This window comes from Mycetomoellerius zeteki, unplaced genomic scaffold (genome assembly GCF_001594055.1).
Source record: "Mycetomoellerius zeteki isolate Tzet28-1 unplaced genomic scaffold, Tzet1.0 scaffold25, whole genome shotgun sequence".
Lineage (NCBI taxonomy): Eukaryota > Metazoa > Arthropoda > Insecta > Hymenoptera > Formicidae > Mycetomoellerius > Mycetomoellerius zeteki.
In genome coordinates this window covers 3,556,476-3,566,606 of record NW_017257227.1, presented here as the reverse complement: position 1 = coordinate 3,566,606, position 10,131 = coordinate 3,556,476, and the positions used below count along the sequence as shown (strand labels likewise).

The following is a 10,131-nucleotide window of genomic DNA, read 5'->3' as shown; positions in this document are numbered from 1 at the left end:
ATTAATTATATATGTTATATATGTATATAATATATGTGTTACGTTAACAATATTAATGTCTAAAGTTTTAATTTTTCTATTTTTAAAGTAAAATTTAAAATTCGCAATTATGTATGCAAATAAAATTCAAATAAATATTGTTTATTGTCAGAATGATAGCAAATTAATAGTAATTTGATAAAAAAAAATTCAACAGATTTGATTTCGTCTGTGTCCGCATTAGCTTGCTGTGGCGACAGCCTTGATATAACTGATGGCAAATTGACAGCAAAAATCGAACAAAACTTATCAAGCGCAGATTCTGTTCGATTTCTGCTATTAATCTATGTTAAACTGTGTGCAAGTCTGCTCGATTTCTATCATCAATCTGTTTTCAAGTCATGTAAAGAGTTTTTCTCTCACATTTTGTATGGCATTCGCCAGTATCTCATATAACGGATTCTGCATCAAAGTAACTTTTCTGCTGACAAAATTTATCAGTATACTTGCAATCAGATACTTTGCAAAATTTCAAACAAACTTGTTTGACTGGAATTCTGTATTAAATAACGTGTGATGATTAACTCAAATTTTATCTCTAATTATCAATGATATTTTTCTCTTATTAATAAAAAATTATTTAATGCCTTTCTTTGTTATATTATTTAACTTATTGAGCCTTTTTACTTAAATTTAAATTATTTAATGCTCTTACCTGTATAACAAATCCTAGAAGGTAAACGATCAGAATTCCAGTGGTAAGAGCTATGTTCGGAGTAACCGTAATGACTGTTTTCCATGAAGTAATAGAGATTTCTGCTAAATATATTCCAACAGAAGCTGCGCACATACCCATTGCAATTCCTGAAAATTTACAAAGCATTCCTACGGATTGTTTTTGTTTGCTTTGTCATTTATAAAGAAATAACCAATTTCGAAAAGATTTGTTTTCCTTTTTTCGATTTGACGAATTTCTCACCTGTTAGCATCCTACCGATGAAGAGCTGTATCATATTATAACTACTCGCAATGAGGATCCATCCCAAAGAAAAATTTACACCACATACTATCATGGTACATCGTCTTCCATAGTTCATTATAACAAGGCACAAAAGGCAACCGATGATTTGGGTGATAGATACTGTGGAAGCTAGATAAAAGTCAATATTTACATATTTTCCAATAAATTTTTGTAACATATAATTAGATGCATATAAAGTTATTTAAATTATTGTTGTTATCAAGATATGTTAAAAGCCATAAAAATTGAAATCGTATCATTTATTACAAAATATGTTAATAAGCACATTTTGTAATAGGAAATAATATTATTCAATAAATAAAAGAAGGGCTACGAGCCAGTTATACTAAGGTATAGGCCAATAGTAACTGGCCTTAATCGTAGCCCTTCTTTTATTTATTGATTTATTCTGATTGAGCCATATTAATAATTTATTAAATAATATTAAACTTTTTTCATTGAAAACAGTTACCGAATAAAGGTATCTCCATTGCGTTTAAAGTTATTGATGATATATTACTTGCCAGTACTGGAAGTACTACGGAAGAATATCCTAAAGTGGCTCCTGCATTCATTAAAGCCAAGTTGCAGATAACAGTATAAAGAAACTGCAATAGATTATGCAAACCGATCATATAAAAGAAATTAAATATTAAATATAATATTTTATATTATTATATTTTTCATTTTTATTGTGTAAAAACTAAATATATGCTTTTTTTTGTTTAAAATTTTAAAAGTCTAAACTTGATAATGTTTTTAAAATTCATTTAATAAAATTTCTGCAGTAGTAAACCACATTATAGATTATTTTTTATGCTATTAAATATATATAAATAATTAGCTTAATCATATACCAAAAAGAGGAGTTCTCTTTGTATATTCAATCGTAGATACATTCTTGCCATATTATTACTTCCTTGCGAAAATATGTCACAAAGTATTTCTAGATTATCTATTTTCAGTTACAAAGGCATTATACACTCTGGATAAAAATTGTGTACAAGTTGCATTTAAAGCACAAACACGAAACTATATTACTAATATGTTCAAACGCAAAGTTTCCAGAAATATTTGTACAATTATTCACTATGCACTTAAAATATATTTCAAATAATAATATAAACAATATATATCCGTCTTGTTAAACCACTTTGAGACAATCATCTAATTAGATATAAAAAATATATTGAATCTTTCACGCGAGACTTCTTGCAACGTCGAAAATAGTTCTTGAACTAATCTACTTTTTAATATGTCTCACGTATACTCGGTTACTTAACGTCTCTCATTACAAAGTAATAAAGTAAAGATATTTTTGCTTGTGTATTGCTACATATGTTATTATAAAAAAATCAAGACCATTACTCGTTCAAGGTCAACAAATATTACAAACATAATTGTGCGATAATTCGTGAAGATTATCGTACTTCAAGATACTTCGTTAATTACTTTGCCAGTTATATTTAACCTTCTTTTTCTTATTTAGAGAAATCGCGTTATCTCAAGTAGAAGAAAACGAATTGTATATAGGGGTAGAGTTTTTGTTATAAACTATAAGGCCTATAAGTAAAACAGATTGAAGATTAGATCGAAGTCATTCCAAATCTTGAATTCGTGTTCGAACTTAAATTCGATATATCGATTGTTCCACGAGTGCGCGTCGTCGCGGAAAGGGATCCATCTTTGTTCGCACTTCACGTGAAAGAGAAAACGGTTCAAAATGGCGACGTACTTGGCAGGTTTCTGTTGTGCAAAATAGGTTATCGGGTGGTTCCTATATGCGACCAATAATTCAGGATTTAACGTGAAGCTAATAGTGCCGGAAAGTATTATGATTAGTTCCAGATAAGATTCGTGTACACGGCGCGTTTTAATCTCCCGTATTATCGCGCGCACCCGGAAGATAATGGCCGATAATGCCATCGCAGGCGACGAGCTCCTGAAAAATGTTAAAACGCTTTTGTGGGGTTTGACCGTCAAGGAGGACGTTTTCAAGCGATGGGCGCAAGGTACCGAGGCTTCGCCCTACAATACGGCAGTTATTCTTATGTAGACATACGAATTTTATACGTTATCACATCGATACAATGGCCAATCATTAGCGTCAATTGTAACATTTTTCATGAAAGATAACCTGTGAAAATTCATTCATTCTGCCTTGCCTAATTGTTCTATATAAAAGTATTTGCTTAACAGCAGTGTACAATTGATTAAGTTGGTAACTAATGTTGAACAAAGTTTGAAGAGTACTCGCGTACCTCTTATGTAATACATATAAAATATAACATTATAAAGTTTCTAGAAATATTATAAATATATTACTGTATGTTCTAATTATGGTTACATTAATTAATTTTTTGGTAGGCTTCTACTTCAGTATAGATGAACCTACTGCGCTTGTACAGACAGAAGGAGGACCTTGCGCTGTGATAGCTGCGGTTCAAGCATTTATTTTGAAGCAGTTACTGTTGGAAAGCGATGTTATTACTTGGAAGGGTATTAAAGCCGAAAAATGTGATCAATTACTTGTGAAAGCCATGATTGAAATTATAAACCAGGCTGCTGATATTCAGGATCCTAAATATTCAGTAGTACATGCCAATGATTCTAATGACTTTGTATCTAGCAAAGAAGGCACTGATTCTAAATCAGCCGAGCCGATGGCAAATTCAGCCCAAGATATTAGCGAAGGTAATCAAATTAACGAAACATCGACTACCAAACAAGCGTCGTTAGAATCAGAAGCTTTTCATTCTCAATTAAGGTAAGCTTATATGCTAGAAAATAATGTTTTAACAAAAAATTTGATTTTTTAATATTTTGCCATTAATTAACATTTTATCGATCGTTATTATAGGATATTTACTACAAATAGCATCGATGATGTAGAAGATTTCTTTACGGAACGAATTGGAATGTTAAAAGGTCAGTATGGTATATTGCTGCTACTTTACACAGTGATATGTACAAAAGGAGTTTCGGAAATATGCTCCGAAATGTCGGATCCCACAGAACCCATGATCGATTCTACCTATGGATATGGAAGCCAAAGTTTAATAAATTTAATGCTTACTGGCCGGGCAGTTAGTCATGTCTGGGATCACGATCAAGATATTAGTGGATTAAGTGAGTTGATCTTTCTTTCTTTTTAAATTTGATTAAATTGTCATCTCAATTCTATATATATTTTAATTTGTACATAGATTATTCTTTCTACATTAGTACATTATATTACGTATTTTGCAGAATTACGCGGTATTGATAAACAGAATACAGTAGGATTTCTCACTCTGCTAGAGCATTTACGGTATTGCGAAGTGGGTACATTTTTAAAATCACCGTCGCATCCGATCTGGGTGCTAGGATCGGATACGCATTTAACTGTACTCTTTTCTACGGAGAAGCGATTAGTGAGTCCGGAGACACCATCGGAACAAGCACGAAGAATTTTCAAACGCTTTGACCCAGAAGGGAATAACTTTATCGCGGCAAATTTACTACAGGATGTATTGGCGGAGCTAGGACTAGTAGCCGATGCTGAATAGTACGTATTCGCACTTTTTTAGTTATATTATTTACATTTTGCATTAATAGGCGTGTGTGAAATTATTTATATTAAATTTGACTTTAATTTTAACTGTCGATAGTCTTAATAAATTTTATATCGAAATGTTCTTGCAGTGTCGATATCATGAGGAAGAAATTGGACTATGAAAATTTAGGAATAATACTTCTCGCATCGTTTATGGATGAATTCTTTCCTGAGGAACCACGTATGTGCCCAGATATGTTCGTCTTATATCACTACAATGGTCTACAGCGTAGCAATCCGGAAAATAGAGTGAAATATCACAAAGGACAAGCGGTATTGCTTGAGTGTACTGTAAAATGTATCATGGATAGCAATCCTATGCTGACGGTCCTGCAAACAAAGTGGCCAAGGATTGAAATACAGTGGGACGTAGGACGAAATCCTAGTTTAAATTAGAATTTATAAACTGTAATATATATATAAATATATATATATATATATACAATGGAGCTGACACATAGAGTGACCTGACCGAGCGCTTCAATAGAAATATCGTTGAGGATTACCACTTTAAGATCGTAGTCTAGTCAAATCGGCCATCTTCTGGTTTACATTGGTGAATACCGTAAGACTATTGAGTATACTTGCCAATAAAGGAATATTAATTATTTCCAAGGAAATATATAGTATTCGTAATGTATGGTCAGTATAAAAACTTATTAACTTAATATGTACAATTTATTGTCAAAGTATTGCATCACACTGACTACGTCAACGTGATTAAAATACTTTATTTTTATTGAATATATATTGGACACATAATTTAATTATATTCTCCAAAAGCATTTTAACGAAATTTCTCAGCACATTAGGATTTAACGGTGGTCGATTGCAAGTAATTTACAATAACACAAGCATTCTGTTATCTCGTGCAGTTTACTTCATAATGAAGATTTTCGTTATATACGGAAAAAAACCAGTTCTATGTGGATTTTAATAAAGTTCATTTTGTTGTATATTATATATAGATGAAATGTTACTGAAATATTGTGAGACATCATTGTATTGACACTTTCCGTATATTATTATTTCGCAGTTCTTGCCATAAAAATTATTCGAATCAAAGCAGTATTTCAGAAAGCTCCGTTTTAACAAAATTGTTAAATTAAATTTCAAATACCCTTTCCCGATGTAATAAAAATGTAATAAAAATCAGAACTACGAATTCCCAAAAAATTGATGTGCTAAGTAAAATATGCGTGCATTTCGGAATACTACTTAATACATAATTTAATAGATATTTGGTCAATATTTATTTTATATGACTTTTGCAAAACTGCAGTTACAGTGTTAAATAATAAACTTACTACTTTTGAAATACACTTATCGCAATATGATTTCAACGCTTTGTATTAGTAATTAAATTCCTACGGTAAAAATTTTCTAGGATTAGCAGGAGTGACGAGTCAACTCATTTACCAGATGCATGTCTACACTCTACCATATTTTGCCCTATTACAATGCAGTTGAGGTACAAATAATTTTATTTATTATGTTTTAAGTACTAAATTGCAAAATCTGGCTTTGTACGCACTTTTGTAGCTTTAAAAAGCCGAGATGCATTACTTCTAAGAAATAAAATATCAGAGCTTTAAGTATCGCGAATAAAGAACAGATAGTTTCATATATTATTATAATTTATATTCAAATTGCAAAATCTGGCTCTGTAGAAGCCTTCATAGCTTCATCAAAAAGGTCTGACAAAATATTTCTTCTACAAGACAATATGTAGAAGAATTACATTGACTACTTTGAATATGCATTGATTTATTGATTTATTTACATGATATATAAATCAGATATTACCTATAAAATTATTAAATATTATTTAATGCTATTTGCATCGTGCGTTGTAATGATATATCGCAATGGTTGTCATAAAAGAAAACTACTAAATTCTGAATTATATATACATTTTTAATCACTCGCATCATCAACTTGATTATCGTCTCCGCCGCTACCCGCAGAACTTTCAGACGTGGATTCTTCATCTGAATCTTTTAGAATTTTTCCTTTAATATTCTTTTTAGGTCTGTGTGTCTCAATATCTGATCCTTCCTCATCCGAAGAATAAATATTCGATGCTGAAATAAAGCGTTTTTTAAGTTACAAACGGATAGAATAAATTAATAGTGGACAGAATAAATTAATCTAATATAACCCATGCAATGAATATAAAGATAATATATCTTATAGTTAAAAGATATTACATTTTACAGTACAACGTAAAAAATATTAAGATCATGTTTTAATACAATGTTATGAATATTAAGACATGTTTTAATATAATATAATGAATATCAAGTAACCTTTAGAAGGAATCGCTCCTTTTTTATATTTATTTTTGATGGCTGCTAATGAAATTGCACCATCATCATCGGAACCATCATCGTGATAAGCGTCACCACTGTACGCTCCTGTAGCACGATTAGTATTTCTGCTACCACTAGTACTTTTCTTCGTTTTGTTTTGAACTCGCATAGCCATACGTAGCTTTTCTTCCTCTTTCTATAAAAAAAAATATATATATATAAAAATTAAAAACATTAGAATGCAATAACAATCAATTTAACATAATATGTGTAAAAACTTTAACATGTACAATATATACATACCTTTATCATTTCGTACCTATTCTGGTCTGGGTTCATTCCCACTTGAGAAAGAACTTTAATACCAGATGTCTTTTGCGATCTATCGGCCAGAGACATAGTCATCTTCCTGTGCGTGAACGATTCAGTGGAATGAGGCCGGAATGTTAGTTTTGTTCGAAATACTGCTTGACCCTGTAGACCTGTACCTTGGCGAATGTAGAGGTGATTGTGATCACCCTGTAACGGCTGTTTATACACATCGAAAATTTCTGAACCCAAATGCAGCGACATACTACCGTCTGACCACTTAACGAATCTCGCGTTACTCTGTTTCACCATTTTGCCATCGTCACTAAATAATTCCTTCCATCTCAATGTATTTTCAACTTTGAGCTTCAGTCGAGCACGACCTTCTTCGTCTAGAGTTTCTTCCTCGTCAATTTCATCTTCATAAGTGTCGTGATCGAATGGCCTTGTTTCGACAGACAAAAAATTCGGTAATTTCACAAAGTGAATCTCGCGTCCTAGATCGGTAGTAATTTTCGGGATTTCTACGTCAATTCGAGTCTCTGGAGGTAGTTCTGGTTCTTCCTCTTTATCTTTATCCTCCTGCGTATAGAATAAATTTAATGTTAAAACATTCAGTCTTATCAAAATCCGTTGCACTTTTCTTGTCGTGCATTAAAAATAAGTAACATTCTAAAATCATAAAAAAAAAAGTAAAAGCTTGTCTAGTTAACTTACGTCTTCGATAACAGTTCGACTTGGACCTTCTCCACCACTCTCGGATCTGCCGCGGCTGTGACTTCGACTCCGACTCCTACTCCTACTCCTACTTCTACTTCTACTTTTGCTTCTACTTTTGCTTCTGCTGCGACTTTTGCTTTTGCTTCTACTTCTACTCCGACTGCGACTCCGTTCTTTTTCTTTTTCTTCCTTTTTATCCTTTTCGTCATCCGTACTAATGTCACTTGCATCACCGAATAATGCGTCCGCAGTTGGAGCAACACTATTTTCCTTATCAGCTGTCTCATTATCAGAATCTGAGTTTATTATCGGTTTATTTCGTTTTACAGTTCGTTCCGTATCCGATCCAGAACTACTATGTTGTCGTTTATTCTTTGATTGTTCTTCGTCGCTCTCATCAGATTTTGGACTACGATCGTTAACTAGAAGAAAAAATTTCAACATTAAACAATAATTAATTAGACAATACAAATAATAACTTCAAGCTAAACATCATATTCTGAATATTATAATTAAGTAAGCTAAGCAAACCTGTCTGTTTGAAGGATTTGTTTGATTCATTATCGCTTTTGTCATTTTTGGGACTTTTGGATCTTGATCTCTTATCGTCAGATCTTTCAGAATCTGCTTTCTTCGGTTTGTCAAATTTCCTCGAAGATGCAGAAGAATTCGATCGCCTTTCTGTTGGACTCGCCGAACCTCCTGACTTATTACTTCTTTGAGAAGAAGCACTTCGAGATCTACGACTTTTCGGGGAATCGTAACCAGACGCATTGGATGCAGGGGAGGCTGGAGTCTTGGATTTTCTTTCCACCGATCTAGAATGTGCAGACCTTGAACTGACGGGTGACTTTGGACTCGAGGAGCGTACACTGCCGTGTGGCGATGGCGAGCGCGAGACGTTGGATCGAGGAGACTTTAGAGAATCTGCCGAGCTGCGAGAGACTGCCGATTTTGGAGTGCCGCTCCTGGACCTCGGAGTACCGGACTTCTCGCTCTGGACAGAACCCACGCTTGAACGTCTCGAGCCAGATCCAGCAGGTGATGATGGGCTCTCCGATCGATGACTGCCGTCCAACTTATTCGACCCGACTGGACTCTGGCTGATCGACCTCGAGGCGCGGCTACCGCTAGCGTTTGACGCGGGTGAGGCTGGTGCTCCGTTCTCGTCTTCGGAGTGCTCGCCCCTAGCATTGCCCGACGTTTGTACCGGAGCCTGCGATGCTCGGCTACCACTACGGCTCGATCTCGAGGACGCGGAAGCATTATCGGACTCTGATCCTAAAGGTAAAATCGCGAAATCAGAATGTCGCCCGCGATAAGACATAACCTTAAGTAGAAAATTAGCAAATTGTACGTTCCGTTTAATATTGTGAATACATTAAGATATATTAATATTTTATGGAATTGCAGTACCTGCGGAGGAACGATAGAAATAATACAGCTGTCGATATTACGTACCAGAATCGCCGCTAGAATCACGCAAAGTTTCTCGCACCGGTGACATGTTTACCATGTGTTTAAAGATTGGTAACGAAGCCACTTCAAAATAGCTCAAGCAGCTTAAAGAGAAACGGCTCGCCCGCAGATTTCAAAAATGCATGTTGCACGGAAAGAAATAATGTATCAGTTATTCACTTTTCATTTTCTTCTTTTAAAAAAAACGAGAGACTAATAATTGATTTACACGTTCCCTACAGCAGTTGCTGTTAAAACCATCATGATTAAAACTTTTTGCACACTTCCACGTCTTCCACATACTTTTCCAACTTTTCTCCTCCCTCCCTCTCCCATCCCCCCTTCCCCCTCTCTCCAATGTATAACTGTGTTCCTATTTCATTTTAAGTGTAGAAAGTACAGTGCATAAATTTTTTTTAATGTACCTCGAAATGCGCATCGTTATTCTAAAAGTGGTACAGCATATATATTTTGTATATACATATGTAAAAAATATGCATAAATATAATTAGTATATATACATAATATCAAGATATTATACCGCATAATACTAATTATATGTATATATTTCCGTTCCTATAAAAATAAATTTATACATATACTTAGAACTATAAATATATATATATCATATATAACTAGTATATATACAGGGTGTTTCCAAATTAAATGGCAAAACTTCGGGAGCGTGTAGAGGAGTAAAAAACTAAGAAAAAAAGTCCTATAGACATATGCTCCTT

The 10,131-nt window shown here is 33.6% G+C and overlaps 3 protein-coding genes across 3 annotated transcripts in view; 1 reads left to right on the top strand and 2 right to left on the bottom strand.

The window, feature by feature from the left end:
• The window catches only part of LOC108723693 (sugar transporter ERD6-like 7), a 3,539-nt gene extending 1,640 nt beyond the window's left edge, over positions 1–1,899 (bottom strand). The window contains exons 1-4 of the mRNA XM_018449603.1: positions 1,858–1,899; positions 1,473–1,608; positions 959–1,129; positions 695–843 (exon numbers count right to left, since the gene is read on the bottom strand). Coding sequence (XP_018305105.1) covers positions 695–843; positions 959–1,129; positions 1,473–1,608; positions 1,858–1,899 — 498 coding nt within the window. The remainder of the gene's footprint in view (positions 1–694; positions 844–958; positions 1,130–1,472; positions 1,609–1,857) is intronic.
• Positions 1,900–2,690: 791 nt separating this feature from the next.
• On the top strand, positions 2,691–6,177 carry LOC108723717 (protein FAM188A homolog). Its single transcript, XM_018449645.1, has 5 exons — positions 2,691–3,012; positions 3,368–3,767; positions 3,861–4,129; positions 4,250–4,547; positions 4,685–6,177. Exons 1-5 carry the CDS (start codon positions 2,910–2,912, stop codon positions 4,989–4,991), a joined length of 1,377 nt encoding a protein of 458 aa, XP_018305147.1. The 5' UTR covers positions 2,691–2,909; the 3' UTR covers positions 4,992–6,177.
• A 267-nt stretch (positions 6,178–6,444) lies between these two features.
• On the bottom strand, positions 6,445–9,727 carry Atu (Another transcription unit). The gene is made up of 6 exons (XM_018449638.1): positions 9,398–9,727; positions 8,468–9,217; positions 7,934–8,358; positions 7,211–7,798; positions 6,905–7,103; positions 6,445–6,679 (listed from the first exon to the last, which is right to left on the bottom strand). Exons 1-6 carry the CDS (start codon positions 9,450–9,452, stop codon positions 6,513–6,515), a joined length of 2,184 nt encoding a protein of 727 aa, XP_018305140.1. The 5' UTR covers positions 9,453–9,727; the 3' UTR covers positions 6,445–6,512.
• Between the last annotated feature and the right edge of the window lie 404 nt (positions 9,728–10,131).